Source organism: Thermobia domestica, chromosome 13, assembly GCF_964235325.1.
Source record: "Thermobia domestica chromosome 13, izTheDome1.hap1.1, whole genome shotgun sequence".
Taxonomy (NCBI): Eukaryota; Metazoa; Arthropoda; class Insecta; order Zygentoma; family Lepismatidae; genus Thermobia; species Thermobia domestica.
Genome location: NC_137466.1, coordinates 133,854,646 through 133,877,364, shown reverse-complemented (window position 1 = coordinate 133,877,364; position 22,719 = coordinate 133,854,646). Strand labels below are relative to the sequence as shown.

Here is a 22,719-nt window from a genome sequence, read left to right as displayed (position 1 = left end):
ATAATAATAATAATAATAATAATAATAATAATAATAATAATAATAATAATAATAATAATAATAATACATTTCAACATTATACAAATTACTGCCCTTTTCCCCTTTGGTACCGAACTTTTCGAAAATGCTTTACTACAGATTAACTTATTTTTACTTAAGAGTTTATAGATAGAAATTTTACATCCCCAACATAAGCGAATTTTTACATTTACATCCTGAATAACTGATCGGAAATTTTAATATTACGAAAATTGATCCCTTTTTCTTCATAGAAGAGAATTTTCGAAGACGTTGAAATACGTGCATAGGTACTTTTTGTGAAGAGTGTGTATGTCGACTTCCATCTTCCTAACTTCAGAAATTCATGAAATATCCTATTCTTGAAAAAAAATCTTAGAATTACACATATCCGAATCCAGACATATCACACGAATCCAGAAACCCTTTCTTATGCCTTAATTTCCTGACAAAATGACCACGTTTTACCTATGGTAGTATGAATGGTCGTTGATGAGCTTACACTCGCGATATGTTAGGTTTAAGTTTATATAGTATTTGAGAAATAACAAAAAGTACTTCCAGAAATTTTTGATGTAAAAAATTTATTAAACCTTTTTAAAAAAAAAATCTTACAGGCGATAAAAATGTGTGGACCACAGAAAGTCTGTTATGTATTCTCTACGAATAGGAAATCATTAATAAGTGATTATACATACGCATTCTTAAAATACTAATACATTTATTAGTCTTGTGATATGTGTGTACAAAAAGCTCAGAATGAATGTTTTTTTATGATACAAATTAAATATACAATTTTTAAGAATTAGAATTTATTTTTTTATTATTTTTTTACTGTTGATGAGAAACGGCACATTAGTTAAATGCAGTTTGAGAGAGAAATCTTACGCTGCTTGGAAGTTTACCCAACGCCTCACTTGGAACGTCTTGCGAAGTGTTGACAGCAATATACGCAATCTTGTTACCGTTGGTAGCAGAACCAATGCTGGATATGTAGACATTGTGTTTGCACAGTTCAGCTGAAGAAAGAGAAAATTAATTAGATATCAATCAATCAATCAAAACTAATTAGATTAGATCAAATATTACATACATAAAAAAATTATGAAACTATTATTGTTATTTATTTAGATAGGAATACACAAATAGCAATGTAGTTTCTGATTTCATCTTTATTTTTGTATGAAATGTTCCTTATGTTTGTACTTAAATGTTTGTCTTATTTTGGAGAGTAACTATATAAAAGTAATAAAATGTCTGAAATACAAAAGCATCTTGTAAAGAACACAGGATTGCCATCGTCTTATGACATTCAACCTAAATATTTATTTATCAAATGTATCTCACCCTCAGACTCCGCTAAGGGTAACCAAATCGCAAATCAAAAAAGTTTTTCCTGAACTTCCTTCCCAATTTCACCGAATTTTGCACTTTCCAATCAAGCATAGGTTCCACTAGCTGCCACTTTCTATCTCTAATTTAGCATTACTTCAAACTTATTGTAGATTATTACTTTTAAAAAGAACTATGCCAAAGCATAAGAATCAAATAATGTAGTAGAATCATGTACAGTAAGGTTCTACAGTAACTTATAGGGAAGGATCAAACCAATAAAACAAATTTTCAAATAGAAACAGACACGTTACTCAAGGCTTCTTTACTTTCAAAGTCCATTTTGTGTTAGTCACATTTTACTTGTGATTTTTGATTTGAACTACAATTAAAGCACCGAGAACTACTGCATCTGCACAACATGCAAAATTCAGACTTTCCTCGCAGACGAACTTTTCATGTATATATACATACATGGGCATAAACTGCTATAATTTGGGTGTTAATCAACGAGATCTTTTTAGAACAAATATTTTGTTTACCATCAAATTTACACTCTAAAATATACATTTCAACCCAGGGCAAGATTAACTCATCTGGAGACCCGGGGCTAGAAAAAATATGTGTACCCTGCTGACTTCGCCTAATATATTTTAGTGGAGGTACAGTAGGCAAGTTGAGGGAATATGTTTCATATTTCATATCATTTCTTTTGATGATGATTGTATCTTGTATGATTATTATTTTTAGACAGAAAGTTGAGATTTTCAAAATCAGAGTGGAGGCCCTCATCCAGTGGAGCCCCCCCCCATCTAGAGGCCCGGGGCTGCATCCGCCCTAAGCCCCTCCCTTAATCCGCCCTGTTTCAACCTAAAGAATTCAAAATATCTGTAATTCAATATGGGATTCCTGTTTGAAGAATGTGAGTTTAGCTTCACATTTGTAACTTCTTCGTTTATTCTAACTACGTATGTCTATTGTACTTACCCACAACGGATGCAAGATCTCCTTGGATACTGGAACTTTCAAATAACAATACATTTCCATAGAGTGGAAGACCACTTTCGAATACCGTGTTGTTAAGGGCGATCAGGTACGGAACGGAACTTCTAACAGTTCCTACAAGATATGGAATTAGAGCAATCAGATAATGTATAATAGTTTAAAAACTGGAATCAGCGTTAATCTAGATATTGTTCTTAGTTTTATTTTCAAACAAATAAATTTCTGTAATGTGGTTATATAGGCTTTATTTAATATATATATATATATATATATATATATATATATATATATATATATATATATATATATATATATATTTAGTTATACCAGAAATCAAATTATCAACCATTTTGATATCAACATAAACTTGGTTCTTGAGTTATAGGACACAGAAAGTATCGCTAAATTACTCTTGTTGAACTAGTACAGAAAAGAAGCTCTTGTTGGATCATATTTTACTATTTATTTGGATCTAGAATAATAGTATGAATTTAAATTTATTAATGTCTTTGGTTTTAAGTTTTTCTGTTTATTTATAATTTAAGAAAAACACAGTTTGTATTGGTGCCATCATGTTTGTTAATTTCTAAGTTATTTTAACTAATTTTAATGCTTTCCAAATGTAATTATCGCACATTTTCCGAATTAACATATCTGTTCTCATTGGGGTATCCTATTGTACTGTACTTCAGCAAAATCAATGAAAACTCCTTCAAATATTTAGCTACCCCCTTCTTTCACTTCGTCTGTCCTATTCTTCAATATTTCCATCTTATTAGATTTTGCCATACTAGCAACATCAAACTACAATTTAACTAAGAAAACTTCTTCCTAAAAGATACTGCTGTTTCAGTATAAGTTACCAGCGTAATTTGTGTTATTATTCCATCTTTATTGTAGGTAACTCAACTATCTGTACCTAGCATTTCATAGCATTCTGAATTCTAATCTGGTCTCTTGATTAAAACCACCGATTACAAAGAAATTAAGTTACTTACCCAAAATTACATGAGATTCTGCATTTCTTGTAATAGTAACACGGACAGCTTTTGGCTCCTTCACCGCAGCGGGCACTTGTACTCCGTAATTTGAACTAATTTCGATGCCAGCTTCTCTCGCCAAGGCTGGGGCGTTAATCATGTTGATTCCATTCTGTTTTCCAGCTGCCAATTCACCCACTAACACTGCCGTACTGAGGAAACTCAAACTCTCCATTCCATCACCTACAGCAATAAAAATCAATCATCATTACTTGTGGACATCAATTTTTCCACATCATTATAGCTTTTAGAAAGAGAAAAGTTCGTCATATAGTGTGAGGATTACACATCAGTATGCTTGTGCAGCAGTTCTCTTGTGGTTGTGACTAAAGAAATCATTCCCAAAATTTATCTGTTTACGAAGTTTTTAATGTTAGAATTTTTCAACAGTGACCAACATGACAGGTTAGGTCAGTGGCGAATCTAGCCCGAGACTGGGGGCCCTAGGCCGTCAGTTTTTTGAGTGACAAAAATAATTTAAGCTATTATTTATATATTTTTGAAAGTTTATAGTAAACTCATAATATACCTATCATAGTCTGAGTTCTGGCTATCCCTAGCTTTTATCTTCTAGAACCGCCACTGGGCTAGGTCTAAACTAGAGAAACTAGATTTAGAAAATAATAGAAAAAAAAACGTGACATTCCAGGAACTGGCATAAATCCACCTAAGTATAGTGTAATGATTTATTTTTAAAAATGGAAGATGAAAATATTAGAATATTCAGTATTTGTAAGAGCTTTGGCCACTAGAGTTTGTAATTCTCTTATAGCGCCAGCGGTAGCAAAATTTGGAATTAAAGTTTTTGTAATCCGGTTTGAGTGATTCCTGCTTTAGTTGCTAACTAATATTGAACCGATCGAAATCCAAAATATAAATTTTGATTAAGCGTAAAATGGAGTATTGTATACCGCTATTGTGCGTATAGTTTGGGATGCCAATTTGTTATGGTCGTGATAGTTATTACAGTAAAAGCTCTTTATTCGCGGGGTATACTGTATGTTCCATAAATATGCCGCGAATACAGAAACCGTGAATACAAAATGATAAATTTATATGGGATTATAGGGGATACGTTCCTAGGTGACAAAATAAAAAAAAAACAAATACATATATATAAAAAATCAATTTACTGTAATTGAAGTTTTTGACCATATTGATTAATTATTATCTTCAGGGTTAGGCAATGGTTTGAAGAATTTTGTAATTTTTTCTTGCTTGGCAGTTTTTAAAAGCTCCTTCAATTCAGACTGATATTCAGCAGTGGCATTAGCAATTTGCCTCTTAAAAGTAAGACTTCGTTCCATAGACGGATCAATTTTCATAAAGAAATCACAAAGCTCATTTGCCATTCTTAAACCTTCACTAAGATTTTTCAAATTAAATGTCACGTTTCCAGTGCTTGTTGAAGCCTCTTCTTCAATGGGCTGTGAATTTAACATTTCTTCCAAGTCGGTTTTAGTCAAATCTTCATCTTGCGATTCAAGCAACTCCTGAATGTCACTTGATTCTATCTGTTCGAACCCATCTCGTCCTATTCCATTCGCAATTTCGGCTATGTTTGCAGTCAAAGTTTGAATTTGCACATATTCTTCGTCATTTTCCGCAGTCAGAGCAGGCCACAGTTTTTCCAGCATGACTTCAATGTTTGTGGCTTCAGTTCTTCCAATGATTCTTTTATGTTTACGATGCATTTTGCTATGTCAAATTTCTTCCAGCATTCCATAATATTTATATAAGGATTACATTCCATATTATCCAATACGATTTTGAAGGTTCGTCTAATGTCATAGAGCTTAAAGGCCTGGATTATTCCTTGGTCCATAGGTTGAAGCAAAGCCGTCGTGTTGGGAGGTAAAAATGTCACTTTTATATTTGGATGCATAGTTTCAAGTTCGCGAAGATGATCTGGTGCATTGTCCAAAACTAGAACAGCTTTAAAGTCTAAATTCTGTTTTTTAAAATAAGTTTCAATTTCAGAAACAAAACAATTCTGGAACCAGTCACAAAAAATAGCGCTTGTAACCCACGCTAATAGCACGCCAAAACACTGGCAGGTCGTCCTTATTTTGATTTTTTAAAGCCCGAGGATTTATCGATCTGTAAAGCATCAGTGGTTTAATGACACAATCTCCAGATGCATTAGAACATAGCAGCAGTGTAACGCTATCCTTTGCTGCCTTAAATCCAGGAGCAGACTTTTCGCTTTTAGAAATGAATGTTTTGTTTGGCATTCTCTTCCAAAACAGCGCAGTTTCGTCTGCATTAAATACTTGCTCAGCTTTGTATCCTTCATCAGCTACTAAGTTTGCAAATTTACATTTTATTAGTCCATTTGACGGCGTTTACAAAGGATATTGGGTTGGATACCTATTGGAATCCTTTTAATTATTATGTATGTACGTACTGATTAGATCCGCGAATAAAGACATCTTTAGCCGCGAATATAGGAAATGGGTCGCATTTTTTTAATCCGCGAATAGTGAAAACGCGAATAAGGAGCTTTTACTGTATCTGGCGAGTTGAATGCTATAAAAATTGTTATGAGTAGAATTATTACTTTTCTGTTTCAAGGAGAAAAAATATATTTGAACGATAGTTTTAGCTTGCTCAGTTGGTTATATGGAGAACATATTGAACGCAAAAATGTAATTTAATGTAAAGTTTAAATACTTATGATACCATTACAAGGAAAAGTTTAATTATAGTTTATACTGTAGTTTCTTTATGCTCTTGTTTGCTTGGTCCTATACTCAATGAATTTTGAAAGTTATAAGTATTCAACGAATAATTGTTAGCCTATTATTTGACTTTGAAATCTGTTATAAAGGGATTTTTCTTTGTAGTTAATATTTTCGTTTATCCTAATTTTGACTTAGTTGGTAATTTTATTATAATACTAGCTGAATATACCTATTCTTCGCATGGGGGCTGTATTTGGATGTCAACGCCTATAGGAGTATCATAATTAATTTCAGTGACAGCAAAAAAGCATGGATTTGACACTAATATCGGACATTTTGGACTATTTTTACATGTCTCGGTACCCACCCCCCTTCCGCTGATCCCGGTCCGCATACAATGGTGGCTGAATTTGAAAGTCATCGCTAATGGAAGTGTCATTATTGATCTCAGCACCGCGAAAACTATGGAGTTGACACTAATATCGGTTATTTTGGATTACTTTTATATGTGTCGGTATCCCCCACATCGGTGAATCCCGACCCGCAGCCGAATAACGTGAATTTGGAAGTTAATGCGATCAGAGTTTCACCATTAATCTCAGCGACCGCGAAAACTATGAATTCGAGACTAATATCAGGCATTTTCTACTACTTTTACCTGTCCAGGTAAACGTCCCCTGAGGACCCCCTGGATCGAATTTTGAAAAAAAAAAACGCTTCGCCTTAGTCTTGGGCCTGGACCAAGGTATCCGTGACCAAAATTTGGTAACTCTCGGTCAACTTGTATGGTCCCCAGGCCGGTTCCGGTAAACGCCCCCCGCCCGAGACCCCCCTGGTTCGAAATTTGATAAAAGCGCTTTGTCTTGATCTGGGGCATGGACCAAGGTACCCGTGACCAAATTTTGGTAACTCTCGGTCCACTCGTCTGGTCCCCAGGCCGCACACAGGCAGACAGACAAACACACAAAGAAACTCTTTTTTTATTATTTATATTAGATTTAATATATATAAGAAAACGAACTGCCGCTTTGATTCTGCGAGAGGAATTATACCATTTATATGAGTCATTACCAGTACTTACCCAAAGTTGAAACTTCAATCCGTACTCCTGGCAGTGATGGTGGTATAAAATTCGAGGCTACTGTTCCCAAACACTGTGCTAGTTTAATCCAAGGAATGTTTTCATTTTTCAGAGCGCTGCCTAAGATAGGAGCATTAACAACCCCAGGAACACTCTTTCCCTGCAAACATACATAAGAACATGAAAGCAAAATTATAACATGAACTCATTATGCCAGTAATTTATAAGATAAAAGGTATTTTTATTCGTGATAATACAACTATCTGGGCATGAGCATAAAATAAGCAGTGCCTAAAGCGAAAGAGCATTGTAGTTCAACACTGAACACACTCACCGAGCAGCTTGACAAAATGTAATATCTTGACAAAACACAATTAATCTGTGAAGTTTGTCATCAGTAATACATATAGGCTAATGTTACATAGTTTCAATATCAGATTTTCATTGATTCAGTATAAATTAGCTGCTTTTTTATGTATGCATTTCATGGTAAGGACAAGGGATAGTTGCACTCGAGTGAACAAATTCAACTCTGACGCGGGTATCGTGCTATTACTTCAATAACCCTCGGAGCACGCGACCAACGTATACATAAAAATTAGTTTTAAATATGAAATATATAGAAGTAAAACATGTAGTGTTGGAAACTTCTTTATACCTTTAGTTTATAGCTACCATAAAGATTTATTGTCTGTACATTCTAAAACTTATAGAGATGTTCTCGGGATATCAGCCAGGTGAAATCCGATGATAGAGCCGACGTTTCAAGAACTGACATTATGCTTGTCTTTAGAGTGATTATACTGAGACAAGTTCGTGGTACTATATATAGGAGAAGTAAGGGGGATGTGTTAAGAATCCGTGTCTCTGATTGGATGGTCTATAGCTTGACGCTGATTAAGCGTATTCATATACGCTTTCTTTATAACTAGTGTTCATGTCTGGCTGAGTTGAAATCCTGTATCCCTGTTGATATTGTTGTGTTTTTGTAGTATGGCAAGAGATTCTTTATCTTATTCCAGTGGTTTGAGCTTTTTAAGATAATTTTAGTGTCTGAAAATAAAATTCTATGTACTTCCATGGACGAGAACGATCAGTTCTTGAAACGTCGGCTCTATCGTCGGATTTCACCTGGCTGATATCCCGAGAACATCTCTATAATATTCGCCACCAGGAAAGCTTAAATTCTTATTCTAAGAGTTATTTCTTTCTGCCACAAAATGCCGCAAGCTTCTGTTTAAAGTACTGTATGATGTAACAGTACCATAATACGAATTCTAGTTTCTACTGAATTAATATTATTTTGATACGTTAATGCAGATATTTAATATTTAATTAAGTATGAACGAAATTAGAACAAAACAGAAACGATTACTACAATTTCTACAATTTCAAAGAGTACAAAATCTTACAACCTTAACAACTACTGGCACATGATTCAAATGCTGGCCACTCAGAGGAGAGCGAGCTGGTTTTCTGTTTCTGAAAGACTTTCATGGAACATGTGATATGTTGGTGATTGGAAATCAAGATTACTTAGAACAAATACTAGGAAGAAACAATTCATGAGATTTACCGTATATGGAGTATGTTGTTATTCCACAAGTTAGTCAGCTTAGAAAGGTTTTATTGTATTAAATAAAATATATTCAATTTTTCTAGATAAAGAGAAAACAGAGAAACATGAAATCAAAACATTACAATCTCCATTCATTTCAATTAAAAATTAAACTGCTTTCTCACGCAAGTATGTGGACAAAAATTCCACTGACACACATATACGAGAATCAAGTTAATAAATTTAGCTTTAATCAACCATACTTGTTACAAATATACCATTCTGTGTATATATACTTACCTGTGTTAAATCAATAAATTGTTCAGAGATTTCCACGGCTACTCTCTTTTGAGCTTCCTTGGTGCTGGCACCCAAGTGTGGTGTGCATACTACTGCTGGATGTTGCAGTAATTCTGTATAGTACTGACTTTTCGGTGGTTCTTCTACAAATACGTCCAATCCAGCACCGCCGCACTGTCCAGATTGCAAGGCTCTAAGCAAGGCTAATTCATCAATAATACCGCCACGTGCTACGTTAACAACCTTCACTCCCTTCTTGCATTTTGCGAAGACAGCATCGTTAATGAGATCTGAAAATTGATAGAAGAGGAAACATTTAGTGTATTTTCTGTTTATATTAAGGGTAAAGGGTGAATGTTACCAATTAGACTAATGTTTATCAATTGTATCTCACGATTTCAAAATTGAACAATATATTTTGGGTACGATTTCGGATAATTAATCTCTTGCGTTCCAGGTGTCATTTTTCTATGAGCGTACTGTAATACCAGGTTTTCATTTAGTGTTGAAAGACTGTCTTGACCGTTATATAAGACTGTGCATGCGCGAGGAGAGCATTCACATTACTGATTAAAATAAAAAGAAAAAAAAAAAATATTTGTATTGCGAAACATTTGGACTGAAAAAGGGAAATTTTGATGTTCTGAAGGGATTTATTCTGCTTCAGGTTTTCAATACTAACCGGAGATCAAAGAAAAACATTTTGATACCAAATAGTAACCGATGGCCACTGGCCAACTGGCCACCGTTCCCCAGATATTGGCCAAAAAAGTTCGAATTTCGGGAGATTTAAGGAGCCACATTTCGGGAACCGAAGTCATAGAGAGATGATATTTTGTGAATTTTTCAATTTTGAGCCCTCCATTTTGAGTATGTCTTCGTAAAACAACATATTGTAGAACGTTTTAACAGAACTCTTAAACAAAACATGTGGGAAAACTTTAGTACTCAAGGAAATTATAAGTGGATAGATATATTACAAGAATTGTTTAATCAGTATAATAATAAAGTATATAGAACAATTGGTGTAAAACCTGTAGAAGTTAATAAGAAAAATTAATACTTTTTAAGTTCGTTCTGGCAACACTCTTGGAGATTATCAACTGGTTATATTTGGATTTACGGACTAGTCGGAGCAAGTTATTTATTTTTATGTAAGACCATAATCATTGAAGTTATATGAGATACTTATTACCACGAGTCTTTCGCTAGATACTTTATCAAATTTTTTAAATAATCGAATTTCGTTGAGTTGTAAGAATCTATAATTGTTTTAATTGAATTAGCTTCCAGTTATTTGTTGCCAATAGGTTTTGAAGAGAGCAAGGTCCATATCCCAAATGTCTGTAAATTTTATCTAATATGTATTTTCTTCCTTTTTTCAGTTTTCTCACAGGCAAAAATTACACGATCTATTAAGCCAATGTCCTTTTTGCACTAACATAAACTTGTTTCAGTTTCATTTATTTGATATAGTTTATATGGTGTCAATGCAGTATTGAAAAGTAAGCGATAAAGCAAAATTGTTTTATATATAGTCCATGTATGTATGATGTTCCATGGTTTAGATTTGTTTATACCCATGATATTCCAGTATTATGCTCCTGGACCTAGTCTATTTGCTTATCTCTAATCATACATTAATTTTGACTGTTTTGACTTAACTACTATTTTAAAATTTTATGACTAGTCTTGATTAAAGCTGGTTGTCCATCATCACGTGCATTTTTCGCAGCAAAATCAGATTCGTCATGAAATTTTATAGGTGAATGCGATTTGGTACGTAAAAATTGTATGGTGTACTCTTTTTCACGTAATTGTTTGTATAGAATTTTCATATTAAGTAGGAGCTAGGTAGTTTTAATTGTCCAATTGGTCTTTTGTAAAGTATGAGTACTACAAGGGCATCAGAATATATACATGAATTGTACAAATGTGGATTTTTAATGAGTAATAGAGCTTGTCGGTTTGCAAAAGCTTCTCCTTTGAATATTGTAATAAAAATTAGAAAGTTTAATATTTTTTTGTAATATTTAGATTAGGAATTAGTATTGCTGCACCAACATATTTTGTGCATATTTAGATGCATCCGTGAATATTAATGTACAATTACTAGTAAGTTGATCTAAGTTTAAATTTCAAATATTTTTATTGATATTTTGTAATGTGTCTAGATGAAAAATATTTCGGAATAAAATATCCAGCGAATCCAATGTTTATCACTATAACAACGCTGTGCAATGTCTTCATTCTTAAACTGTTATATAACTAAAAAATAGTTGGACGTCGTATTACAAACTCTTATTCACTGTTGTTGCTGAAGTATATGCTTTTATTTCAATTTTCTTCAAAGAATTACTCACTCTAATTGGACTCTTCGTTATTAAGAACTTACATAAACAGCTAATTATTTGTGTCTATGTAATGTACCGTCTTATATTTTTTTATATTTACTGCTTATTCCCATTCCCCGTCTCCAACAACAAATTAGTACTTACTTCTAGTTTGAGGAATTAAAGGTGTGTGAACAGTCATGTAATCTGCTTGAGGCCATATTTCTTCCAACTCCAGCTTCTCAACATTGAATTCTCTAGCTGCTTCCGCGGATACAATGGGATCGAATCCAATTGTCTGAAAAGTAATGAAATGATTTAGCAAGGACATACAAATGAAAAGTAGAAGTGATTCTTAGAAAATTTAATAAAACTTGATTATATGTCTTCAAGCATTATAATCGAATCTCAACGAAAGCTAGTTTTTAATCGTGTATAGGTCTCATTTTAAATAAATTATTAAAGTTCTATCTTTAATTATAATTCATAAAAGTGCATTTCTTTTGCATGTTCAGCGAGCTAGAATGGCTGAAAAATAGTGTCAGCTAGAATGACAGTGTTTTTTTCAAATCTATTCTTAGCTGACCATAACAATGAGTTCAGTGTAACTATGCTCACAATATATTTGTCTGAAAAATAGTGTCAGCTAGAATGACAGTGTTTTTTTCAAATCTATTCTTTGCTGACCGTAACAATGAGTTCAGTGTAACTATATTCGCAATATATTCTTCCACCGATTTTGCCAGTGAAATTCAAGTGATTGATTGGCTGATTTGGAGTTTATCTCATTGTGCACTGAGACTATATAAGACGTGAACCTACAGTTTAACGTGATTCGACTGCTGAACTCTAGAGCTAACCTACATTGATATTCAGAACGTGGACATCCTTGTCCATTTTGGACCCAATTTGTAATCTCTATACACGCAGTAGGGAAACTGGGTTTCTGCCTTTAGTTGTTCAGTCCTTAACTGGGCTCGACAGCTTAAACGATTGCTAGTATCTGAACGTGGGGTGGGTTTCTCCAGATTGCTTGGTTTTTATACATCTTCAACCTTCTCTCACTAACGATATTAGTCATTGCTTCTTCATCTTTATTTGCGTTAATCTCAGTCTCCCTAAAGGACATGAGACGTTAAACTCAAAGATTTCATTTAATTTTCCTTCTAGAATAATCACGTGGGGACTTGGGAGCTAGATTGAGATCTGTACCTAAAACCAGGTACTGCGAGATTTGCAAGGCAATTCTCAAGCACATTTTTCTGTTTCTGTGTTTCTGTTTAACGTGAGTTCGGAACCATAATCTTTCTAATGCATGTACTCCAACCATATAGCCAAACAGACTTTGAAATTTTAAATGAATTAAATCAAATTTTTGTCACTTGGTTGGTTGGGTTGTCGGTTGCAGTACAAAAAGTAAAATAGAATGTAGTGCATAACAAAGACGCCTTGTGTAGTTCCTAATTTACAGTTCGTCTCGTATAATCTCTATGCTGAAAATGAACGTCAACCTTTAATCAATCAATAAAACAAATTAATTTTAAGATCCAAATATTCAGCATACTTTTTACAAAAAAATGATGTTTCTAATAATGAGGGAGCTAGTTTGGAAATGAAAAGAAACTATACTTTTATATTGTACACTGAAAATGCACTGCCATTGTCAACCAATTGAACAGAGAAGTCAATGTAGATTTATCTAGCGGGAGTTAATCTTCAAATTCGACTCGATTTGTACTTATGGAAGGGAAGAAAAAGATAGAGGTGAAAGAGACTACAAATAATGGTCGAATATTCAAACGGGATAATTATTACATCAAGAGGATAGCGAGGATCGTAGTAGAATATGAAAGCTTCTCTGCACCAATTAACCTGCCAGAACACTTACGATAAGACATTAGTAATGATGATATATTGTATGATAACTATTTGTAATTAGATATTAATAATGAATGTTTTACCCTCATTCCAAATGCTTGCATACGAATGGCTACTTCTCGTCCAATCCGTCCTAGACCAATAATAGCAAGAGTCTTCCCGTACAGCTCAGTTCCCATAAAGTTCTTTCGTTCCCAGGCACCAGTTTTCAATGAAGCAGCAGCTGCAGGGACATTTCTGGACAAAAGATGATAGAGCAACTGTATTAGAATTTTTCAAGAATGTTAAAGTTCTTAGGTTAATGTCAATAGGTTTATTTCAATGTTATTTACGTACTCATAGAAGAATAAAAAATGTTCAATGGACTTAGGATGCGCCAATGTATTCGTAAGAAAAAAACATAAGCTACTAGGTTAAGTAAATGACGTACTTCTTCAGAAAATAACAAAGAAATAAACACAATTGCATACAAATTTTGAAATTTGTACCAACAAATAATATAGACAACTTATTTGATTTGTTTCATTCTTAACATGAAATAACATTTCTTAAGAATAAATTAGAAATGAATTACTTTGTTTAAACAGTTATCATTAGTTACTTCTTTTAAATGGGAGAATTAATCAAATTACTGAGTGACTGTACTCCTACATCTCTTACCATTTAGTGGTTTTACTTCACTGTTATTACTGTGACAAGTTTGCACATTACCAGTCTTTTGTTCTTGAATTATATAAGTAGTGTATTATATAAGTGAAGCGAAGATATCGCTCCCTAAACTCAGTTATTTGCTATTTGAATATTATCCATAACTGACTATCCGAAAATTTTCTCCATACTCCTAGAACTAGCCTTGTTTTGGAGAGTTAATATTAGCTATTTATTAATACGATAATAAACATACTTTAACACAGGGCACAAAATTTCCTGTCCCCATTGGCGACTAGAAATTTAGAGCTGGCGACCAGTGTTTAGTAGGAATGGTTTCTATGTAAACTCACAGGGCTGCGCAGTTTCTGTTTCGGACGAAAATAATTGTCACTGAGTGAAAAAAAAAAAAAAAAACTGGAAAAGTTTTCACAACGGACATGGAAGTCTTCACTTGAGGACTTTGATCCGAAATCTGCAATTGACAACTGGTACTTCAGTGCAGAGAAAGAGCGTTACACAAACGTGAAGTCTTAAGGTGATATTTTTTGACATGTATATGAATTGTCCAATTCAAAATTTATTATTCTGAATCTAATTGTCTGGTTTTGAAATGTTATGCCCTGATGTAATCTCTCTTTGTCAAAACAAAGGCCGTGAGGGGGGGCTCTCATATTTTTTACGTGAGAGATATTAGCGACCATCATTTTTGGATTGATGACTGCGTCTGATTTTGAAATTTTACGCCCTCTTTTAACACAAGACAACATTCGGCCGAATTTGACTCAGTCCTTGGTAACATTTTTGTTTTACATTACTTTCAAACAATACTTGGTGAATTTGTCATAGGCTGCCTTTAAAGTCAGCATATTCATATTGTAACAGTACGTCTAATGATAACAGTTCTTTCCCATTTTCGATTTTTCTTCTCAGTATCACACTCATAACTTCTTTATAATAGGTACCTTACATTTTATTAACATTAATACACTCTTCTATTTGCAATGAATACATGCATTTTATTTTTTTACATTTGATATCTTGTTATATATTAATTTGATAAGAAAACAATGAAAGATCAAAGTAATGACCTTAGGTGGGTGGCATTTTAGGTCTCAATCTTTCGGATGACTGTCCGAGGCTTGAAATAAATTAAGCAATCAATGGTTGAATGGTTATAAGCATTTATATAGTTATATGTAGTAAGTTTTTTTTCACAACTTAACGTCCTCTCAAAGAGGAGGATAAATGCTGAATGTGAAAGATTATGAAAGAAATAATGGAATGAGAATGTCGGATGAAATTGGATAATCCCGAGGAAACCCAAGCTTATATGGCCTGAAATCGAACCAAGGTTTCCTCGCACCATAAGTGAGCGTTCTACTATTGAGCCACCTTCCTCCATTGTATGGTAGTTACAATATGAAAAATAGAACATATTTTTAATATGAGAAAATAAACGAAACCTTAAAAACGAAAACAATAGAGAGTAAAGTATGGACCAACATTGATTAAAGTAATCTAAACGTTGGTAATTATTGATCTGATTGTAACAGTAGTTAAATTCATTCATTCACATGTGAATCTTATACATACCTAGCCAGATTTGCAATGAGACTGCAAGTCAGTTCACAAGCACTGACTGAGTTGCCTCCGGGTGCGCTGAAAGAATAAACAATAATGTTTTTATATGATTGCAAACACTTATATTTCAGCTATAGTAAATTAATAATTTTACAACTTTGCTTTTATTAAATGAAACTATACTTTAAAAAGATTTCTACGCTTGGTTTACATAATTGCACGATCATTACTGCATTAATGAGTGATTTATTTTATTTCCAGGTATAGATTGGATTGAAGATGATACAGTGAAAGAACTAGATTATAAATAAACTGAGAAAGTTAACCTAATAATGAAAAAAATTAAATCTCAAGTTTTACGTCGGTACGTCCCACGTTATGTCGGCTAGGCTAAAGAGGACGGTGATAATAGGAAATGAATGAAATGGTGGAATGAAGAAAGTGAGAGGAAACGGAGGAACCCAGAGAAAATCCACGTGCACGGTGTTCATCCACTACAAAACTCACTTGGCGTGAGCTGGGATCGAACCAAGGACCCTATGCACCACGAACACTCTACCACAACCACAACGGTCCCGAATAACGAGAAAAATCAATACAAGACATGTACTTGTGCAAATATGTTTTGAACCAATTCTTATTATTTGTATATTTTTTATAGAGATTGAAAGAAAAACAAATTTTATAGTTTCTAATGATGCATTTTGGTAAATATATAGTTCTCTCTCTTTTTGGTTTGTAAAATGCGGTTGTTGCAAATTCTGACCAATTCCAATTTCACTCTCCATTTATGAACAGTAAGATACTGTTTATTATTTATGATCAACTATTACTGTGAAATATTTCTTATTTAAATAAACAAGAACTAATATTTTAAGAGCCCTCATTCTGAATTCTTAGTATCATTAATCTACACATTTATCTTTTCACATCATAAACTAATACATGGCAACGTTAACTTCCTGTATCTGTGTTGTCATGCCGTACTTCTCGTGGCGCACCAAGGCAAACAGCATTGGCTAGTTTTATTTTTACTCTGAAACCTAAAAGGAATCTTACAGTGACGTAAACGATATAAGTTTCTTTTATTAATTTGGTGGAGACTATAAGACAATCGTTCTAGTAGTATTGAAACTTTTTTCCCCTTAAATACAGTTTGCAGAACTTAAGGCAGTTTATACTTACTTTTAAATTATAAGCGACAAAATGCAACGAAATTTAAGTCAAATTTTTTATCACATCACTTTAAGAATACAAAGAAATCACTACAATTTACAGCAGTAATAAAAATTAAGGAAAGCTTAATATCATGAAGCATAAATTCAAATAAGATGCGTAGAGTAGTTATAAAGTCTTGGTTCAACAAAGAACTCATGAAAGCACATTACCCTAATACAACATGTTCCACCACATGCCTGCCCTCATTCTGAACACCTGTCTCAAACGTTTCTTTGAACTTATTGGACATGAAAGGATCCAGGTCAGTCATTTTAGAGCTGGTTAACCCCCCCCCTCCAGAGATTTTTGGTTTCAGTACATACTATTTACATATTGAGGATAAGTTGGACCAAAAATTATAGTTACTTAATAGAAATTTTAGCTTGAATAAATTGTAACATATCTGATGTATAAGAACCTTCTATATAAGTTTGACTTAATTATAGTAATTTTTTAAATAACTTACAATTTAAGACCTTAGTCCATCATTTACAAGTCGAAGTACGTGAAGAAAATGTGAAGGTTAACACATAGAAATAAGTCAAGAATTTAAATCTGAGAGACAATAGTCGTGATTTTATATTTCAAATGAAAGTCAAACGTTCTAATAAGAACGAATCAGAAATGTCTCCTTTCATAATTACATTTTCCCCTTTCCCCATAAAGTTCTTTGAAGCGTTATAGTTTGAAACTTTTATGACCTAACCTAACGGTTCGAGCTATTATACAGAAACCACCATAGTACAGGTTCTATCAACGCATTTGTATTTAAGAACCGTGCCGTGAATACGTCACGTATTTTTAAGATAATGTTTTAATTAATTACTCAATTTACACTTCAAAAATCCGTTGTATACACATGGTAAGCTTCTTAAACTTAGACAGCTTGAAGTCGTACTAGTTTAGATCCTATGTTTTTCAAATTAGAACGATTCAAATGATGAATTTTCGAACTTAATTCATAAGTCTGGAAGAAGTTAATTTTGTCCATCCCTATAGGTATATTATCGTTGTTAACCTCGAACACCAACTTACGGATTTCATCCCTTGATTTTATTTGATAACGTTTTTATTTCCTTCTAAAGTAATGTAAACTGATGAGATTTTAATTATATTTGATCTAGGAATTAATTCGTGCGGTTTTACAAAAGATGGCGTAACTAGCTTATTGTCCCATAGTTTCGTTGATCCAAACATGCGTTGAAAACTACTGTCATTGAGCATCTTGTTTAGTATATGTCAGTTGCTTGAAGCGGAAACAACAACATTTTTTCTTCAACTGAAAATGGCGCATTTTGTGCCTGATAAAGTGTTTTTGCGGGGAGTTATTCTTCATTGCTTTAACATGAAGAAAAGTGCTACCGCAAGTCATCATATTTTAGTGGAAGTGTTTGGTGACCATGCTCTAGCTGAGCGAACGTGTCAGAAGTGGTTTGCACGGTTTAAAGGTGGTGATTTCAGCTTGGAAGACCAAAAGCAATTTGGACAGCCAAAAGAATTTGAAGATGAAGAATTGAGAGCATTGCTTGATCAGGATTCGTGTCAAACGCAAGACGAACTTGCAGAAGCATTTGGAGTTGAGCAAACAACAGTTTCCAAACGTCTGAAAGCCATAGGAATGATTCAAAAGATGTCTTATTGGGTTTCACATGAATTGAAAAGAAAGACGTTGAAAGAAGAAAAACCGTTTGCGAATTGCTGCTTCACAGACAGAAAAGGAAGGGATTTTTGCATCGAATTGTAACTGGTGATGAGAAGTGGATTCATTACGAGAATCCTAAACGAAAAAAGGCCTGAGTGAAGCAAGGTGAACCAGGTCCTTCACAACAGAAACGAGATATTCATTGTGCAAAGGTTATGCTGTATATATGGTGGGATTTGAAACGTGTGGTGTATTATGAACTTCTGAAACTTGGTGAAACTATTAATGGACACCGCTATCGACAACAATTAATGCGTCTGAGGCAAGCTCTGGCCTGAAAACGACCAGAATGGAATAACAGGCATAATAAACTTATTTATCAAGATGATAACGCCCGACCACATGTCGCAAAACCGGTCAAAACCTATTTGGAAAATGTCGGATGGAAAGTGTTACTCCACCCGCGATATTCACCAGACACTGCTCCCTCTGACTACTAATTGATCGATTGCATGAATAACGATTTGATTGGACAGCGGTTCACTTCTTCAGAAAATATCGAAAAATGGATCTTTGATTAGATTGCGTCAAAAGATGAGGAATTCTTTCGACACGGAATCCGTAAATTGCCTGAAAGATGGGAGAAAGTAGTGGCTAGCGATGGACAATATTCTTGTTAACGTATTCATTTACTTTGTTTTTGAAATAAAGCTTCAATTTTTATTAAAAACCGCACGAATTAATTCCTAGACCAAATACTTGTATATTAATCCTTCTAATAATATTTTGTATAGTTCTTCAAACAAAATTTTAGAAATAATTTCCAAAAATCTGTAGCAAGTCCCGTGTTAACTTCTCGTGAATTTTTAGCAACGTTGCTTCCAGCGCCGACTCTACTCAGACATGTTATAAGCACATAGTTATTATAATCAAAATACAAGTAAGAATTAAAGACTTACTTGAGAACAATGATTCCTCGTTTCGTAGCAGCATCGAGATCAATGTTATCCACCCCTGTTCCAGCTCGACCTATTACTCTTAGATTGGTTGCTGCGGCCAAAACTTCTGCAGTGACTTTGGTGTCTGAACGAACAATAAGACCATCATGGTTCTGAAATAAGCAAATATATCGAGATTTATATTTCGCAAAGATCATTTCCTCACTAGTTGTATTACATTTGATGATGTCTTTAATAAATTATAATTTCTTATTAGTTTGTTTTAATTAATACTTTTAATATGTTGACGATATTACACTGTTACTTAACTCTACCACCAATACAGTTCCAAATGAATAAGAGGCATCTATTAAAATTTTCTTATAAAACGATTTTTTATGTATGTATATGTGAAAAAACTGTCGAGGAATTTGAAGCTTACTGAAAGTATTTGAGAATAAAATCCTGAGGCAACTACTCGGACTCAAGAGGAACTGGGATGGAGAATGGCAGAAATTTCATAATGAGGAACTACATAATTTATACTGTTTACCAAACATTTTTAGGGTCATCAAATCTAGGAGGCTCAGGTGCGCAGGTCATATAGCCAGAATGGAAGAAAGTAGGAACGCTTTCAAAGGTTTTACTTTTTTGTGTGTATAATTTCAGCATATAAAATTTCAATAATTCCTAGATGACGCCGTATATTTATGATTCTTTGATACATATGTGGTAGTATGTTTCTAAATTATTCTCTACACTTGTTCTTCTTTTGGTTCAAATAATAATAATAATAATAATAATAATAATAATAATAATAATAATAATAATAATAATAATAATAATAATAATAATAATAATAATAATAATGTAGGATCTATGTGAACATTTCCCATTTGAGTAGAACATTGAAATATTAGAGTAGAAGCAGTAAAGTTCATAAAGAATATTCTTTGCATGTGAAGCGGATGCATTTTGTTAGCAAATATATTGTGTGTCCTTCACAATAAAGCAGCCAGTTAATACTCTTTAAAATTTTGTATTAAGAATATCACAATCAGTTCCGTCATTTCAGATTTTGTGAAGTTGGCAGGACTGTCCACCGAATTAAAAATTTTACGTTTTTGTTAGTATAGTCTTAATATGCAATTTCTTAAAACAAGCATGTATTCCTCAAACTCAAGTGATAGACGATTGGCCCATGCTCCCCAAATAACATTCTTTATCACAATATATATTTTAAGATTAATAACATGCGATTGATTGGTGAGGACGTCAGCTGCAATAATATACAGTTGTTCTCAGGAAATTCGCCTAATATTTGTACGTACAAGAAGATAATATAAAATTAGGTCAAAGTTGAAAATTAGAAAAAAAAATAATAATATGGGCGGTTTTCGACCCAATAAAATGTTATATTCGCAAAGAAAATTAGAGACAGATAAAGACAGTTATCTAGAAGTACTTCTGGTTTGTCTCTACACGGCTTACGTATACTGAGATCGATCTTTAAATAGGTAAATCATAGATCTATCTTTAACGTTCTGAGTAACTTGCATTTTAAAGAGGAAAAGATCAGGTCATGAAGGTACAAGTGCTGTGAGTGGAGGTAAAGGTTGCACCTTTCCTTGATCTTGGTCATGGAGATGATGTAGACAACACTAGCTTCGGCCTTCTTTGCTTCTCCCGGTTGCCTCAGATATCTATTTTAAAGAGACCGGGAGAAACTCAGAGTCGTATTGGAGCGAGAAAAATTTCCCGCTCTGACTTTAGATAGAACTCAGGCCGCCTAGTTAGTGGGTACCTACTGACCGCGGTACCGTAGAAATAAATTCATAGCTCGTTAAATTTATTTAAACATTGAATAAATATATTAAGCGTTGAAGTCCAGAATAAGACATTTCGTAATAAAAAGAAAAAGAAGAAAGTGAATTCGAGCAAACCTACTGAAATGAATCTCTTTTATTGATATTATTTAACACACTAATACAGATTAATTTGATATGAATGACATAAAAATGCATTGTTTGTGCATGAAAAAAAAAAGTCATCTCGAATTGTAAATGTCAATATGCATGGATAGTAAAGAGCTGAAATTTCAACGCTTTTATGTTCAGTGTTTCTCTTGCGTCATTTTTCGAAAAAAAAAAAACAAACATAAACGAGTATTGAACATACAATAAAACAGAAATATTCTTTTGTTTTGAAACTGACTATGACTCTTCCTTGTGTCACTAAACTTACTGCTGGTATGCATAACGTAAACAAACACATATTGTTGAAAGCATTGACATATTACACGTCCTTGTCATACGAATAGGAAGAGAAGAAAAGTGCTACCGGTATTTAAATAAAAGTGAAAGGTAAGTACGCGCTTCATACTGAAGTAGATCTTGATAAAACTGGATATAACTGGATATCAAGTCTATATTTGTATTCCGCACAGAGATCGTGTCGCAATATAATTACTGTATAAACGACTCAATGTCTACGTGTTTCAATTGCAAAACATATCTTACTATTTGGATGATAAGGAAACCAACTTTGTTTACTTTCAACAAAAGTTTTTTTTTGCTATAATAAAGACGAAATTTTTAATGCTTACAAATGAAATAAAATCTTTAATATAATGTCGCTTATAATGTTCTATAGGCAAGGCTGGCTCTAGGCAATTTACTGCCCCGTGCAATAGTATCATTTGCCGTCCCCCTTTCTGCAGAAAAAAATATTAAAATCACGCTTTTAAGTATGGCACCCCATCATGAACAACGATGGGGAGGAAAAGAGCACTCGCACTCAAAAATACATAAACACTACAAATACAAAGTCATTGTATCTGTTTTTATTTAAATAATTTATGTTAGTGAAAGATAAAGCAAACACACCTACAGAGAAAAGATGAAAATCCCGTTTAGAGATTTCAATATCGAGATTCAATCTCAATATATCAGTTAGCAATACTGGCTCTTTTATCTTTATTTCTTGATTTCCCTTCTATATTTGCTATTTTTTTTAAAATTCCGTCTTCAATGATAAGGAACTTGTTTGTAACAAAGACAAGACTAGTTTCCATATCAAAACTCTGATAACTAACTAATGGAACAGATGTTCGCTGCTGTTCGAGAATCGAGTTCTTGTATTTGACAACAGTCAAGAAATTTATGTTGGGATTTGTTTGACCATTTGCTTCAGCACTGTTCATGTGACCTTAAACTATTGCGACCTAAACACCTGAAGGTCAGTTTCGTATTATCATCATTAAGTCTGTTTCCAACAAGAAGTATTAACTTTAAGTAATAGTTATGACAGATTTTTCTCGCCCCCTAAATTTTTTTGCCCCGTGCAAATGCACGTGTTGTATATAGGTAGAGCCGTCCCTGTCTATAGGCTAAAGGAAATGGATGATTACGAAAGTAAATAAATGTGAAAAATAGTGGAATGAATGTTGGAGGAAACTGGA

The 22,719-nt window shown here is 33.5% G+C and overlaps 1 protein-coding gene across 1 annotated transcript in view; it reads right to left on the bottom strand.

Annotated features, from left to right (window-relative positions):
• Nucleotides 1-585: 585 nt before the first annotated feature.
• The window catches only part of LOC145668527 (D-3-phosphoglycerate dehydrogenase), a 42,119-nt gene continuing 19,985 nt past the window's right edge, over nt 586-22,719 (bottom strand). The window contains exons 2-10 of the mRNA XM_081736506.1: nt 19,281-19,432; nt 15,474-15,539; nt 13,313-13,466; nt 11,517-11,649; nt 9,019-9,308; nt 7,161-7,320; nt 3,354-3,578; nt 2,338-2,469; nt 586-1,037 (exon numbers count right to left, since the gene is read on the bottom strand). Coding sequence (XP_081592632.1) covers nt 874-1,037; nt 2,338-2,469; nt 3,354-3,578; nt 7,161-7,320; nt 9,019-9,308; nt 11,517-11,649; nt 13,313-13,466; nt 15,474-15,539; nt 19,281-19,432 — 1,476 coding nt within the window. The 3' untranslated portion in view covers nt 586-873. The remainder of the gene's footprint in view (nt 1,038-2,337; nt 2,470-3,353; nt 3,579-7,160; nt 7,321-9,018; nt 9,309-11,516; nt 11,650-13,312; nt 13,467-15,473; nt 15,540-19,280; nt 19,433-22,719) is intronic.